The sequence below is a fragment of the Pogonomyrmex barbatus genome, unplaced genomic scaffold (genome assembly GCF_055798465.1).
Source record: "Pogonomyrmex barbatus isolate J1 unplaced genomic scaffold, ASM5579846v1 scaffold10, whole genome shotgun sequence".
NCBI lineage: Eukaryota > Metazoa > Arthropoda > Insecta > Hymenoptera > Formicidae > Pogonomyrmex > Pogonomyrmex barbatus.
Window position 1 is genome coordinate 8,153,733 of NW_028297099.1, and position 17,643 is coordinate 8,171,375.

A 17,643-nucleotide genomic window follows, 5' to 3' on the forward strand; every position below is an offset into this window, starting at 1 on the left:
AGCTAATCGGGCCGCACTTGTATGGAAGTGCACGCTGCTGCCTTTTATGGCAATTAATTCACGCTGTCCCTGCATTCCGTTTCGACCGTACCATACAGTCGAATGACACGATTGAGGCGGTCGGACGAGGCTGACGTGTCTTTAACGCGGTAATCGTGCGTACTAATACTACTTATCGCCGATACGTGTGATCTTTTTTAAGCGCTTCGCAGACATTTGGCTGTCCGCGGCTGTCTCCGGCAGTCACCACCTCAAAGTGACTAAACAGTCGACAAACTAAACAACTCCCACGAAACGGAATTAGACAGGGCAGGGTTGCGGCCGCGCGAATACGCGTTCGCTAATAAGTTTCCCTATTACGGGGTGCGATAGGGGCGGCGGTTTAATTACAGCGCCGCCGAAACTTCGTTATACAAATACCGGGGCGAGAGGAGGAGGAGGGGGAGGGGGGGGAATTTGAGCTTCTACTTACATGCCGGGGCACTTGCCGATGTCGCCGTTGCTCGCGGCCCTCAGCATCTGGGCGGTGGGCTCGCTCTCCAGCTGTCTCATAGGCGTTAGCTGCTGCGGAGTCGAGCGATGAAGCGGAAGCGGTTGTTGCCGGTGGCTGCTGCTGCTGCTGCTGCTGCCCGCACTGTTTCTCGGTAGCGGAAGAGTGGACACCGCCGTTGGCGGTTGAGTCAGCGTTCTTTGAGGCAGATGAGACGTACTGACGGCTCTGGGCGGTAGCGGGTCTCTGCCTATCACGGACCCCGAGCCGGACGCTGCGAGGAAGAAACACATGCACATGTGAAAATCCTATCGCACGATCACGTATATATATTTAATTTAAAGCGCACTTTCATTAGAGTACGCGAGTTAGTTTCATACGACGAGACGTTATTTGGTAATTGAACCTTGCGCGTGAAATCTCATAGGCATCCTCGGATTGCGAGGAGTCGGTTCACGAGGCCGTTCAGGAAACGTCTGTCCCGCTTGAATGGGAAAGATGGCAGAAATATGTGGGAAACCGGTATGGATATTAGATTGAGTACTCTATCATACATCGTTCGCTCTTGGCGAACAACCAGTCAGCCGTTAGCGGTCAAAAGTGAAAAATGTATGCGAAATGATGTATGCGATTAAGATTCCGCGATCGATCGTAATAAGAGTGAATCTAAATAAAATTTGCATGTTACAGAGTACAATTGAGCTGGGTATTTTTATTATTATTATGTATCAACAAAGACATAATTTTGCATTAAAATAAGGAGAAAATATGGAAAATATAATCTAAATTATATAAAAAAATAAAAATACACATTTTTTAATATAAAAATAGTAAATAATAGAAATTATAATGTTCTTTAAATATAATAAATTACTATAATAAACATAGCAATAAAAATACGGACATAAAAATATGAGAGTTAACATTAATATTTATGAAACTCTCGTATATATTTTCCTAAAAGTTTTACAATCTCTAGATTACACGTTTCTTTCCTCGCTCCAGGACAAAGAAAATCTACGTGAAAGTAGATGAAAGTAAATGCCCGATTTATTCGAAATACGAGAGGTATCTGGCTGTAGGCCCAAACTTCTCAACGATCAAGTCTCACGCTAGCCGGTCCTCGGTACGCCGGATGTATGCAGTGGATATGGGAATGGGTACGGAATGGAATTGACAGACACGGGACGAGAGACAGAACGGAAACACGTGATGCTCGGGGCAACGGGAGCGGCGGTAGACCACCGCGTTTGAGACTGACGAGACAGACGACGAGAGAGAGGAAAGGACAATTTATCTCTCGGCGCAATTAAGTCAACCTCCGGAACCAGGCCATACGCGTGCGATTACGTAAGATCCCGTATTGCGCTAGGGAACCGGCTAAACGCATCGAGCGCAATCGCGCGTGTTTGCGATTCCTATTTTTTTTTTTCCTCTCTCTCTCCTTCCTCCGCGCTCGTAATTCACTTTGCAACTTGTCGGACTCTGCAACGTTCGCGCGTGAACGGGTTTCTCGGGGAATGGAAGCGGAACGATCGTCCCCATCGCCGGGAAAATCAAGGCGATCGCCTGGAATTCGATCAATTCGGAATGCGTTCGGGAATCCACCGACGAATCATCGCGGATTCATCGGGGGGGAGGGGAGAGGGGGGAGGACCGCGCGACGATTCGACGGACAATGGACGTGCGCGGACGAGGCAACGAATTCGCGTTAGCCTCTGCTAACGCGCGCGTTTGTCATTTGTCCGGCGGTCGCGAATCGACGGAATATTTGTCGTGCGGCGATCGTTCACGCTTTAAACCGTCGTTCACGCTCAGACTGACGCTGGGAATGCAAACGACCCGGCGCGATGCCATATGGGCGCAGCAGGAAACTCCTCTCGCATTTTGCGCATAATAGACGGTATTCAATCTGCAGAACGTATGGACCCGATAGCGCGCGTATATATATATATATATATATATATGATAAAGACATCGCGCGCGATTTGAAATTCCAGTTCCCCAGTCACGATCGGGCCATATCTGCAGATTGATATAGCCGAGATTTCTCCGACTGTCGGGTCGTAAACTAGTTTGCGAGAATGCGTAAGAGTCCCAAGATTACATTGCATTCTTGGGCACCTGTGCGTCGCATATAGCTTTCGTTGAACCACAGGTGGCCTCTTTTATTTATGATCTTTACATCATAAGTGGATGTTACAACGTAGCGAGACGTTTATGGAGCCTGGCCCGTCTTTACCTGTCGTAGAGTCCCCGGGCTACGCAATTGAGAAATTCACGAGCAATAAAGCTGAAACGAGGGTCTTTTTATGCATAAAGTATCGCGGGATGTGGTAATTTGATTGGCGGGAACAATTTTGCGACGACAATGGTAAAAGATTTCAGAAAAGAATGCGAAAATATTCGCGTGCGAAAATAATCAGTGAAAAACCATATTCATCGTAAATCACAAGTAGCGGGTCATTTTCTTGTGATTTGTATAACGTTCTATAGTTTCTCTCTTCCAAGTTATTCGCACGGCAATTTTGTTCTGTTGAATTTTGTTGCATTAACAATCGGTTCTCTCACATCATATTTTCCATTGATGAAATTATATGAAATTATATATCGAAATTATTCGATCATATTAATGTATATCTTCTTTTTACCGCGAGAATACGCGGGCTGGTGTAAACATAACTCAAAGGGATGGTATTTCTGAAACGATGTCCATGTACCGTGACAACATTTGTCATTTTTATGGTCTGGGGATCAGGCGCGCAAAGTTTTCGTGCAACCCTTCATAATGAAAAACTTGTATACGGGGTGTTGCAAAAGTGAAAGTCAATCTTTCGAAAGGTGATTGGAAACTCAAAAACAAGAAAAATAGTTGATATAAATATAGATACGGAAATGCATTATTTTCGAATTATCGCCATTTTTATGTTGACATTTCAAATTGCTTTGCTGTCAAATTTTTTGTCAAAATTAAAGAAAGAAGGAGATATGGCCCTCTTTAGCAGAGTCTCTTGATAGAAATCAGTACTGTAATCGTGTATCCTGAATAGTGTTAAAGCAACCCACAACTTTTCTTTTTTTTTACTTATCTTATAAAACTCATAAAGATCATCTCGTCTTTCAACTTTGACAAAAAACCTCGAAAGCAGAACAATTTCAAATTTCAACGTAAAAGTGGCGATAAGTGGAAAGCAATTTTCCTATGTTCATATTATCTTTCTTGTTTTTTGAGTTCCCAATCACTTGTCTCTCGAGTGATTGACCTCGACTCACGAAACACCCTGTATAACGAAAAACTCGAACGCGTGGTGAACGCGCGATTACGTTGACTGACCATGGACAATCGGCGGTGTGACTGCGTGGTGTACCTAGGAAATGGACGTGGAATGCGTGACGACGCATCCGGGATGCTGGCGATTTGCGCGAATTCATCGTTATGCATGCGAGTGGACACGCGAACGGGGATGACTTTGCGACCTTTCGTATCGATAACCAGCCGCGACGTACGCGTCGATTGGATTCAATAGAGATCGACTTCCCAAGCGACGTTGCGTTTCCTTTACGCAATCGTAATCGCGTTTCCCGTTTCTCGATCTTCGCGGTCGGAATGCGGATGGATGCTCGGCATTGTCAGCGATTCGAACAAATCCTACATGTCAGAGGACGTCACGGTAAATTTATTTGATTTCAACCGATAAATTCTCGTCGCGTAGATGGAGATCGTAAATAAATCGACGAGCTAGCGGATAAAAATTATGATGGTATCTACAACGAATGTTCCGCATCTCTTCCATTTTTTGATGAATGTTAGAATATTGTGTACAAGACTTATATCTCTCTCGAGTCTGTCTTTTTTAAATTTGACTTTATTATGACGAAATTATTATTTATATCTGTAGGCACGTACGATATAATTTGTGGGTCCATATTTTTTTAATACAATTCCTAGCTATTAAAAGCCAGATAAGTTTTTTCATCTATTTTTGCTACGCTATTTTAACGTGGGAAATTAAGAATTTAGCCTCCTTTTTGAGCAAAGTCAACGATAAAAACGGCTGCGGTTTCTTAGATCATCTCGATGAGATCTTGATGAGGATTCTATTTGCGGGCTTCTTCAAAAGATGTTTTGAAGAATTTCATATTCAGAGCATCTCGCCGAGGAGATATCTTAGTTTTCTTCTTATATTAATAACGATCCTCCTCTCCCCCATCCTCCTCCACCTCCTCTTCTATTCCGTAATATAATTGCGGCGCATTGATCCAATGAAACACATATTCGAGCTAAATTGCTGCATCGCCATCCTCGCGCAATGCGAGTTACGATAGCCATCCGGAATATTTAATGTGCGCGGGACGTCGAAAATACGCGGATAATCGAGAAAACGAGAGAAATAATTTAATAGATATTTCGCGCGATCGATCGGCGATTCTGCCGCACTAATGTTCCACCGTTGTCGACGGTTAAACACATAGAGCGCGGTCGGTGTAATAATTTAAATAAACCCCCCCGTGTATTTGTGTGTGCCAGCCGAACCCATTGCGAGAGTCGCGCTGGAAACGTTAGACCGCGTATAACGTAAGGATCGGGAACTCCGAGAGTGGAGTTAACCCAATTTCGTTGTTTTAGAACCGGATACCTCGTTTCGCGGCGTTACAAAATCTGCAACGCGAGAAACGCTCGTGACGCGCGGGTGGTGCCCGGCACCACGGTTTAATTAAACAGCGCAATTCGTCGGGATTCGTCGAATCCGTCCACGCGCAGGGTCCACGGCGCGGCGCGTAAATTAAGACGAAATAAATCATACCTGGAGGTAAGAGAGTAACGGAGGAGAGGGGAGGGGAGGAGGGCGAGAGGTTAAAAATTCCAGGCGATTCTCGATTTGATTTCTCCGCACGCGCTTGCACGTGCGTGCGTAAATATAGATGTGCCACTTGGCACGGAGCGCGGAAAAGATCAAGGTGCACAAACGAGAGCCGTTATCCGGGGCGCGGACACATACGGGGTGTCCCGCGAATTTTGCTGGCGAATTTTTCGAATCGCCGAAGGCCGCGACGAGCGTCTCGTGTCTTGTTACTCGGGAGATGTTTTCGTAATACGACCGTGCTGTGCGCGCGTGAGTCGTATGTGCGACGACACGATCCCGCGAAGCGCTTCGAATTGGGAGAAGGTCTGAGTTGGGAAATTATGCTTTTCACGGTAGAGCGCGATGGGGGGGGAGGGGGAGGAGGAAAGAGGGTGTTCCATGGAATTTCCAGCCGTGCAGAATGTACGGGGATTAAAGCGAGGGTTGTTCACCTCGAATATCCTAAAAGGCGCCAAGAAGGGGGGAGGGGGTTGGGGAAAACTTTCTATGGGGATTTAATGGCTGGCGTCGCGACGCCGGAAGAGGCGTCAGAGGGTCGGCGAAACGACGATGAGCGTCGTCGGCTCCGGAAGGGCGTGGATATCGTTTTCCCCAGGATCAGAATTCGGCATTGAATCGCTCGGAGGATTATGGGAAAAGGGCGGTTCGCGCTCGTTCGAGAGCAGTTAATGAAAACTCCCGCCGACATCGTGGCGGACGGGAACACGATGGGAGTACATAATCCGATTCGACTAATTTTTTTCAGAATATTTTATAAGATCATCTTCGTCTTCGCAATTTGATTCAAATTTGTCAACAACTTCGATTCTCGATTATCTCATCAAATACCGTGATCATGGTAACAAGATATATCGACAGTCTCAGTTAGGCTTAATTAACTATTACATTGCTGAGCAACGACGATTACGACGATTGTCCACAGTTTTTGGAATTAAAAAGCGATTTTGTGATTGAAACAATGCGATCTTCCGAGCGTCGGCATCCGACGCGTGTGCGATCTTTTTCTCCGCACATCGTGTCGAATCGGCGATAGTAAACGCGAGCGAGCCGGGAAGGATGCAGGGTAGACAAACAGAAATAGATCGTGGCACTTTGAACACGACGACGACGGCGGCGGCGGCGGCGGCGGCGGCGGCGGCGGCGGGAAACGTACTTCCACGGTCATTTGTATCGTCCTAGACCTGTTGCTGTTACGGTCGGACAAGGGTGTTGATTTTCCTTTTTCCCCCCGTCGTACACGCCGGACCGCCTCTACCTCCGCGCGTTCCGTTTTCCCGCCATTATTACGGGCGGGATGGAAAAAGGAAGGCGAAGAAAGGCCGGCGGTGGCTTGCGTCCGGGCGTAATAAATATTTTACACCTCCGCGGCATTCCTCGAGGGCTTGTTTTCTCGCGGTGCTTTACCGTATCCTCGCACGGTATCCCCGCCGCGGGATAAAATAGGATCGCGGCGCCGTCGTACATCTCGCTTAGGACATCGTCGTAAAATAGTGACGACGAAATCCGAAGACGAAAAGGATCGCCCGTGAAATAATTCACACGCAGCTCTGGCAATAACGGCACATATCTTTATTTATTTATTTAGCTGAGCCCGATTCTCTGCTTCTCACAACGTAAAAAATTAGAAATGAATGAAAGGCCGCAAGGGAAATTGCAATTGTAATTACGAGAACATATTAAATAACATCGGCAATTTTGTCGGCGTATTTCTACTAACTCCTTTGTCAAATTTATTCACTGCGACCTGTTTTCGTTTCAAACGAAAACGTCATGACAAATACGCCGTGCCTGGAAAGTGGAATAGCCAACGTCGTTTTACGACTTGAAAGACTGGAAAAAGAAGCCTTTATACAACTCCACGCGATTCTCAAAATTATCTTAATCTCTCTCCACTTCCCAGGAACATACTATTAACATACTTCATTCAACGACTTTATAATGATTATCACTTAATCATGAAATTTAATTGAATTATAACTTTGCGTTATCTATTACGCGGTTTCGCCGATAGGAAGCGCAGAGAGGCAACTTCTTATTCCTCGAATAACTCTCATTTATGAACCTGTACCTACAATAAGAGTAGCGAGAAAGAGACACGAATACAGCCGCGAGTGAGTTGTCTACCGATGATGAAATCGCGCTGTCTTTTACGGGAAAGCAATTTGGTAAAACGACTAATCGCATCGTCGATCTATGCAAAACTACTGCAAATCTCGGTTCGCCGCAATGTATTTCCCGTGCGGATTAATCTCCCGCGCTTGAATCCCTCCTCTCTCTCTCTCTCTCTCTATCCTCTCTTTCCAGGATCGCGCAACGGTCCGCCGCAATCTTGCAGCTATGATTATGGTAGCAAGCAGCCATTATGGCACCGACACGAGTGTCGACTCGACGCTCGGAGTAACGGGATCTGTAGTGATCAAGTGGGTCAAGCGACTCGATATCGTCGCTTTGTCTCATCGACCGTGTACTTCAAGGTCCGGTTTTGCCTTCCAATCACGACGTTCCAGGCGACATCGTGATCTCTAAGCGCGTCGGCATGAAACGTCGGTATGAACGCGCGAGCCAACTATAGGAATCTCCGCACGCAACTTGGAGAGAGAATTCTTCCTTCCACGCTCGTAAAAACGGGATTGTTAAAGAAAGAGGGAGATTTAACGGTGGATAGCGTGAATGTTCCGAATGGTTAAATAACTAATGTCAAGCCGGTGAGCGATATCGCCGCGGCCACGAGTCGTAATATCGACGCGATAACTCGCTTTAATAAATAAAATCGCCGTAGTGAAAGTTAACGTCGCACGTATTAAACATCGATGTCTCTCCGTGAACGGTGTAAATCTAGTCTCTATTGCCTCTATGAAGATTCTCGGCATTATAATATCATAGTGTCATCGGGGATCACGCGATGCAATGACGAAAAATTAACATTGGAACTTCTAGAAAAAACGACGTTGGTTTCTTCGTCTTGCGCAAGAAAGAGAAAAAAAGAATCGATCGCGGATAGAAATTGGAATTGCGCGAAACGTTTCGCAAGAAAATATTCGCGTTTCATCGCATATCCGGGAAAGGCGTGGAGCTTGCCGAATCGCGACAGTTGCGTTTGCCGACACTCTGTGAAAACTCAGAGCGCAAAAATGTCGCGGGAGCGGCCGGCGCGTTCTCGAGTTTAAGATCGTCCTTTACATTTTAACGAACGGTCATAAAAGATCGTCGGGAGCGTTAACTTACGGACGATCGGAAGGACTAAGGCAACGCGTGTGTCGCGTCATGGCCGCTGATCGATAAAGTTCCGTCTAGGCTTTTCTCGCCGGCGAAGACGACCGCGTTTCGATGAAACGCAAGGCTTAAGTGTTCGCCGATAATCGGAAGAAATAATAGCCCGATACGCAAGAAATGGAATAAATAGTGCGTTACGATCCGCTAATAATTCTACTAGAGGATCGACTACTCCCATTTTATCGAGGACACCAAGATGTTTTTCCCACGTCAGGGATTAAGCGTCCGGAGCGGAAATGTAATTTTAACATAGCGACGAACGCGTCGATCATCCGTTAGCGATCCAGTTACCGTTCGTAGAAAAAGGAACTACGCCGACGAACGTGAAATCTACGTGGGATCTGACCTAACAAACTGGGCTGTCCGCTTTTTCCCCGTGTTTCGATGCTACAGAGGGAATTTCTTATCGATTCTCAATTTCCCGGTCTCTCCGGCACGGTCATCGTGATCAATTTGATGATGGCAGGTGCGAATACGTCTTCCTGTCACCCACTTTTACGTCCGTAGAATTGTGTCGCTATTTCTCGCTATTTCCTTGTTTATAAGCTCGTAAAAGGGAATAAAAGATCGAACGCGCCAGATATCGAAAATGTCGTAAAAACGTACACTCGCACACGTTGCACAGGCATCAATAGAAAATAGCGATACCTCAGGAAGTTGATAAAAAAAAAAAAAAAAAAAAAAAAAGAACCAGATCCGCATTAACCGTCGATATACTGCTAATGCTTATTACGCAAGGACCAAACTCGCGACGCGAGTTTCGCGACTAGAGTAACGGTATTTTACGAAGCAAAATCGTTCTGCATCACGCACACAGCTGCGTTAATTTCTACTGCTTTAACGGTTCACGTGCTGAGGTTCAGTCCAATTGACGCGTAGTTTCTGGCTTCGTGGCAAAAAGATCCCGTCGCGTGACCGCCTATTCATCAATGGCATACCTTTCTTAGGATGTTGCCAGCAACTAGGTAGGGTAAAAACTAGAAGTGGGACGCGATAAACAGCAGGCGGTTTTGTCGTCTTTTGTGTACACGACGACGAAATATTTGCTAAAGCGATCAGTAAAAACATCTACTTCTCTGCGAAAGAATGGCTCGACGAATCGGAAAGATACCGAGGTATTTTCTTACCAAAGGTATCTATCGATGGTAAATTACTCGCGTTCGAATGATCTGACGATCGTAATTTTGGTCGTTAAGTAGATAATTTGATCAAGACCACGTTATTGAAAGGCAATTGACGCAGATTACCAAATTGGTTGCGATCCGCTCATTATCGACCGAAAATAGCCGCCGTTACTTTCGTTCTCGCATGGAGAAAGGACACATATTCAAGCTGAAATGTCAAAATTTGATTTATACGACGAATTTATGATTATATAGACAAAGAAACCGAAATAAAGATGAAATTAAATTCCTGACGTTTCCTTGATCGAAGTGTTTCATTAAAAAGTAGGAAAAAGATCGTATCTACTAAAGATCGTAAAGGTTAGATTATTCAAATTATATTTAGATATTCGAGAAGATATATAAGGGAAGCACCGAGGCGTGAAAAATACCTTCTTGTCAAGTGTCTTGTTAAGATACAGGCGGATAATGCGTGCTGTTGACTCGAGCTGCGTATTTAATCGTATTTAACCGTACCTAAATACCTAATAGTCGAGTCGAACCGCAATCTCATGGTGTCTAACGAGTGCGCGCAAATCTGGCACGGGTTTTGGCAGCTGGGATCGCGTGCGCGTACGGCGATTCAATGATCGAAAGTGCTGGCTGGCGCTCGGGTAACGGTACTCTCTCTCGGCGAGAGAGGAATGCTCCCTGCATCACGGCCGCGTGGAGCCGTGCCGGATAAACGAGCCGAGTGTGCTGCCGAGTGCGCTGTGACCGCGCCGGTCTCCGGCCTTTCCGAAATGTAATCGTCGGCTCGTTTCCCGACGATCTCTTTCGCGTACGCTCCTCTCCTCCGGACGGTCGATACCACGGTCACGAGGACAACGCCGGACGCCGCAACTGCGTAAACACCGCTGACTGCGTTCCAGAGTTGCGGAAAACCGCAGTAAAGACGCAGTTCCTCGACGGCGAGGACTTTCCTCCCGGGGGATCTGAATCCCAAGTTACGCCGGCTGCAAAAATTATGATCTTTCGGGAATAGAGAGAAAGGACCCAATGCCCAATGCTCGGAACGCGATTGATATTTTGACGGTTTGACAGTCCTTTCGGGAACTTCCGCCGAAAGGGCGACGATTGTCACGAGGATCGATCTCCTCCGATTCGTGCTCCGATCATTCGTGAATTATTCTTAGGGACTCCGGATTTACGCGGCGCCTTGAAATTCGCCGCGAATTAACGACTCGCCATCCACCATTTCCGTCACGCCGTTTGTCCGGCGGTTTAATCGAAGTTCGCAAATTATCCCAGCCGGGCCGCGATGAACATTTTAATACCGAGCTTCGTCTGTCTCTTCGCGAGAAATTCGAGGAATGTTCCGCATTAACGAGACTCCCACGAGTTAAAATAGTCCGAATTAAAAAGACCGGGAAATCCGGGAACGCGCGTTCTCTTTCTTAACGACGCTTTATCTCGGCGACAGTTTTGAATTGCACTTCGAGTTTGGAGTTCCTCGTGCTAACCTTCGGCAGCTCGCGTAATAATCGTCTACTCTGTGACTTGACTGTGTAACAATCGACGAAAGCCGTGCATCGTAAACTCCAACTAAATTAAACGTATCAAATTAGACGTATTAAATTACGTTATAATAAGGATATCACGATTCACACATTGCAACTGATAGCGTAATTCCAATTCAATTATCCCGTTCCAAATGTACCCCGAATGTATTATTGGCTCGCGAGTTTCTCGTCGTCGAGTGGTACAACACGTACAGCCATTAGCTCGCCGACGCTCGATACTTTATTCCCGCTACGAAACATTCACGACAGTGAAGGGAAGGCGACATGCATAATACATACGGCATACGTGCCATAAGTTTTCGATCTCTCGTCGATGGACGTGGTCGGTATTGGTCGCGTGTACCGCGACCACGAACAGCCATTTCAAAAAAATGGCAATCGATCCGCAAAAGATTGGCGGATTGGCCTTTGTACTTCGCGGATCGTCTTTTGGGCTCGTCGTGGGGAAAATATAAAACAGGTGCGCGGACATAGCGCACATTTATACATACTGTATTTGCCGGACCAGCAGCTGCCACAAATCAAACCGACTTTCCCGCCCATCTTCCTCGCGAGGTGCGCGACTATCGAGAGGTCCTTGCTCCCTGCCGTGAATCTTATTAGCAGCGTGATCGACGTACTGTCACGCCGCGTGTCTGTCATGGGCACAGTCGCGTCGCGAGCGATTCTTGTCCGCCACGCGCGTACGACGTCCGTATTCCGCCGTGATGTCTTAGGCAATCGAGCAGTCGCGATCGACGCATCGATGCGAACACTGGTTTCTAACAGTTTCAACAGTCTTCTCTCGTCACAATCATCGTCACGTGATCGATTGGATAGATTCCCGTTCGTTTCGCGACAGTTCGTCTCAGAGGAATCGATCCACGTGGAAACCACTCGGCGATCTTGGTAAATTTTTTAAGTGTTTCGCTTTGCGCGGAATATTTTTCCAAATCCGATAGCTTCCGATCGATAGAGACAAAGTTCGTATATATTGTATGTGAAAACTCGATCGTTAAGAATTTTGTTGTACGTTTATTGCTAAACTATCGGAGAATTATTTGATAAAGATCGTGGGATATCAATTATTTCGAAAGCCGATCGAGTAAGATCGACAGACTTTATAGAATCATTCCAGTATTCAGTACGGGCGATAAAGTACATTCGCGTATCGATCAATACGAACTGTCATGAGTTTATTGGTTTATTCGTTTATTGAATTAACAACGGATTTCAGGGATGGAATGGAGGCACGTGCCATCTGCAGCTCGGATTTTTCAGTTGAAATTTCTATATTTGTCGTTTCGTTTATCGCTGTAAAATCTCAAACTGAGTCCGAATACCGATCTGTTCTCATATAGGTTTCAATATCATTTTAAATTTGTGACAATAAAATTTACGTTGTAATAACACGATTTAATGGGCATGTTTTTTTAAATATAAAATTCTGATGAAGGTGTATATATATATATATATATACAGCGAATTTATTTACAGCAAATATTTTTCTAACTAGAAAAAAAAATAAAATTGAATTAATACTACGTGATGACTTGTCGTTAAAATTAACTAAAGTGTATTTTTAGATTTTATCGATTTCTACTCCGGTTCTCGGACAACGATATTCTTCGATTCCAAACAGCTGTCATCATATATGAAAATTTTATTTTCGCAACTCTAGTTTCAAGTTTCAGCAATTTAATACCGATGTGCATGCTATGTCCGCGTTCACGGCCGTTGTATTTTAAGATACAGCGAAAAGCGCTTTGCGCCTAAGAAAATTACGCGATGCCCACGATCTTTAATTCTTCTTCTCCGAGAGAACGCGTCAAAATTATCCGTGCGCTTCTTACATCACGTAGCTCGCGCACGCGATCATACTTAACGAGCATCGCGCATCTTCCTCGAAATGTCACGACCTCGAGTGAACTCTCAAGACGATCTTTTATTCGCACGTATACGCCGTAATAACTCGCGTATCTCATTGCGCGCGAGCGGTGTTTTATCCGCGAAATATTTCGCGAGGCCGATCGCGATTCGGACGCGACGATTGCCGCGACGTCCGTTACACCGTTCGAATTTCAACCGATGTCAGGCGCACGTGTGTCAATCGCATATGTCTACCTTTCGCGAAAATTCCGAAAATGGATCGTGCAAATAGAGGCAAAAAGGGAGAAAGGGTGGGAGGGGGAGGAGAAAGAGAGAGGGGGGGGAGAGAGAGAGAGAGAGAGAGAGAGAGAGCCGATGCAAAATCTGCAACGACCGTCCAGGGAGAGCGACAATCTGGATTGTTATCACGCAATCACACGAACGTGTACAGCACTTTATCTCGCGAAACGCGACGCCTCTTTCGACGAGCGATCCACGAGCGACAGACGAGCACGATCCCGATCCGCGCGCCGATCGATGCGAACTGGCACGCGTCCACGAGGCACGCGGGAGTCGCGTGGAACCGCGCGGAGCGCCACCGACTGACTGACTGACTGACTGACTGACTCGAGGTTACTATCATCCGATCGGGCAGCCGGTGTTGTCCGTCTCCGCGACTCCGCCTGATCTGAGGAGGACTCGCAGTCGGGAACTGTTCTGCTCTCCGGTGACGATCGGACACGCGTGGGGATGCGTGCGGATACTTTCCGACGCGGAAGTATGCGTGCGGTGATCTGATATTGCGAAATCGATTATCTCTTACTTCCCCTCAATTCGATTCCGGTAGACATTTCAGAGATTGTAGATTAAAAATATATAGATTAAAATATTAAAAAAAACAAAAAAAACATAAAAATAGCATGGGTCGTTTTATACTATTTTTTTCTGCAAATCTGTGTAAAAGAATTTTGGGATCATTTAATTTTTAAATTTGCATTAATTTTCATAAAGAAAATTAACGTGTTGCAATATTAATAGGTTTGATATATATTTTGTTTTAAAGTTGTTATAAAATTTGACATTCGTAATTTATTATTTTTATACTTTATGTATGTTTAAGTTAGTCGATAGCCATGATAAATCAAAATCTTTTATTATTATTTGTTATTTCTTACAATTGATGTTAAAAGGTATGAGTTTTTTAATGATATTTTCTTTCATGAAAATGTTAGTTTATTTATAAATGTAGAAATATATTCTTTTTAAATTTTCATAATCTTCCGCTGTTATTGTACCTACCTATACATATATTTTTAATCTCTTCGAGAACAATTTCGAGAATAAAAAGGTATTTGCTTAATTAAATATCAATTGGAATCACGCGACGTTGACGATTGGTTCTAATATTTTTGCTTTACTAATTTATTTCTTAATATCGACAGCTCGGAATCGATATCGGCAACTGAATTAAGAGTTGATAAAACGTTAGTAATAACGTGTGAAAATAATAAATGTATACTCCGAATCTTATACTTCTGTAATGACGATGTTAATTATATCGATCAGTTATCATTAATTTATTGTTTTAGAAACTTTGTTTTCACAGTTAGTGGAAACAATACTGCAATGTAGCGATGTTTTCGAGCTCTAGAGTAATATCGATATCGAAGCAAAGTTATTGATATCGAAGCAAAGTTACTGAAGTTATGCATTTCGTAGTTATGTTTCGTTAGCGAGATCTCGTTATTTTCATTTTGAGCTTCGTCAGCTATTTTGATTTCGAGCTTTGGCAGCTCGCTACCGGAATTAAGCGTTCCCGATAACAGTCTAGATTATCGTGCATTATTTCGCGTCTCGCAGTGTACTTGGCACGTCGGAGCTGTGTAAAAATAAAATGACTTAAACATCGTCCGGCAGTCTGCTGGAATCCGACATAGTGCTGGCTTTATTTCGCGAGGCTGGATTCGCTTAATTGAGATCGTTATCTTCCCTTTCACTTTAACTTGATCCTGGTAACGTATTATCAAATACGAAATTATCACCGATATTTCTCTCTCGTTTTTTTTTTTTTTTTTTTATTAGTATACGCATTGCACATCTTCGGTTACTATTAATTTATAGCCAAGTCACGAGTTATAATTATTATTTGATGTCTTCAATTATTTATCTTAAATTATAATTGTAAACACGATAAATTGTGCATTTTTTATTAAAAATTATCTGGTATATTATGCGATCCTTTATTAATTTTTTTTTGATTAACAGAATTTTTCTTATCAATAATTTGATGATTATCCTGTATACGTAACAAGCTTTATTCAAGAGAATTCACGATCGTGTTTCCGATCGCCTTTTCGTAAAATAACATTCATTTTTCCTAGCCGGAATGTGATAAATGAGTCTTCGTGCTTGAACACGTTGTGGTGGACGATGAAAGTTCGATTTTTCGCCGAGGTCAATGGCAGCCAGCCGATGAGTAGACCGCATTACCAAAATGCCAATCACAGGCGCGTCGCTGTAAAGCTTTGGCACTCAAATTGTAAAAATATCCCATTATTTTCAATTTGGTATTCAGCTCATCATCCTACTATAAAAATGAGAAACATATGTACCAGTTAATTGTTCTTCATTTTATTGCTCGAACAATTTAGTAAGTTCATAAAATCCGATGTGAATCAGTGTGAAACTGGCATTTAATTACTTTTAAATATATAATAAAGGATAAAAAATAAAATAAAATTTTTGGAGTAAAATTTTTTAAGATTCAGGAACATATAGTTCTACAACACGAGCGTGCAAAAATAAAATTGTCTTCAAAAATAGAAAATTCTACTCTTCTAATATTCCATAATTTCGATTTCTTTCAAAATATATCAGATTTCTAAACGTTCATTCTTTATCGTCACAAATGCAAAATTTTCTAATTGACGAATGACAGAATTACTGAAAACAAATTTCCATAACAAGAATAGAATCGAAATAGAGAAACGTGTTATTTCGCGTTATCGATGTGACAAGGTCAAATAATGTGCTCATGTTTTACGAAATGCAAACAAAGAGAGAAAGAGCAATTGACACGTAAAAATATTTTCTAAAATAAGTATACATATAAAAATATTTTCTAAAATAAGTATACATGTACACATATATAATATAAAAAAAACGAATATATTGCTTTTATCAAAATTATGCCAGTTGATTTCAATCTCCGATGAAAGATATACCAATATACCATATGTTTAAATCAAATCATAGTGCAATATGATCGGCACCGGGGAATTTCAAACGATCTAAGTTTGAAAAAATACAGGTTGCAATATTCTATTAGATGAAGTTTCTCTTTCGGACTTTCGTTCGATTGAATACGCGAACATCAAATGTACGTATACAGCAGTCGATCGAGTTGCCTGGGTTATGGGAGTGGATCCAATATTACCCCGTCAGGAACCAATTCTTTCGCTGCGGCTTCGACCGAAAGCCTCGAGTTGCCCGAGTTCTTGTTAATTCTACGAAATCTGGAACACCCAACGTGGGTCCGGCGAGACATTAATTATGGAGTATCGTAACTATCGTTTCTTCGAGTTCAACAAAGGAGAAACGTATCGGGAAGGAGAGACCGAAAAACTTCTCACGCGACGCCGAGGGACCGAAGCGGGAGAGAAACTCCATTCCGCGTTCTCTCCCGTCGATATTTAACGATCCCGCATGGAATCGGAGTTACGAGCCGTAGATATCGCTCGCAGCTTTATAGAATCCATCCACTTGAAGCGGGCGCGTAGTACACGCGTGTTATTGACCCCGAGGCGAAGTGCAACGAACAAGTTGCCGGCGGTAACGACGATACACTTATTGTCGCGCGGATCGATGCGCATTCACGATATCACGCCGTCAACGTGTTGGGCAACATTTGCGACAATGCAACGACGGACTTTCCGCCCGTCGATAGATCGTCGTAAAAGTCGCGCGCGTCAACCAAGTCTCTGAACTGCAGCTACAACTGCAGCTACGTCCCGCTATTAAAGCGCGTGACGCGCGAGTGGCGTGACGGCTCGAAAACGTAAGAACGATTTCGAGAGCGCACCGGCTGTCACTCAAATGGCTTTAACGTTCGTAAGGATAACGTCGGTCTCTCTCTCTCTCTCTCTCTCTCTCTCTCTCTCTCTCTCTCTCTCTCTCTCTCGGAGGAGAAATTAATTCGACGGTGGCGCTCCGAAGAAAATTAATTAGGGCGACCGATCGTTCTCGATTAATTGTCACACGTTGGGGAAACGGACGCGAACGGACGATTTAATCGGGGAATAATGAAATCGCGACCTCTTTACGCTCGAATTTTTTCGTATACCCGTGAAATAACGGATAATGAATTATCCCGTAATTACATAAATTTTGCATCTACTATCCACTTTCCTTTTCTTCCGCGGTAAATTATATGAATCGAAGGGATTGGATACGCGCGATTATAAAACCGTTTTTTTTTATCA

General features: G+C 44.0%; 1 protein-coding gene across 11 annotated transcripts in view; it reads right to left on the minus strand.

The window, feature by feature from the left end:
- LOC105423105 (uncharacterized) overlaps positions 1–17,643 on the minus strand; it is a 128,730-nt gene that overhangs the window by 21,046 nt on the left and 90,041 nt on the right. For all 11 annotated transcript variants that reach the window (XR_016137876.1, XM_089070397.1, XM_011632746.3 and 8 more), the window contains exon 12: positions 473–764. Coding sequence is in view for 10 of the 11 variants with exons in the window: in XM_089070397.1 (XP_088926523.1) it covers positions 473–764 (292 nt within the window). In the remaining variant the exon portion in view is untranslated. The remainder of the gene's footprint in view (positions 1–472; positions 765–17,643) is intronic.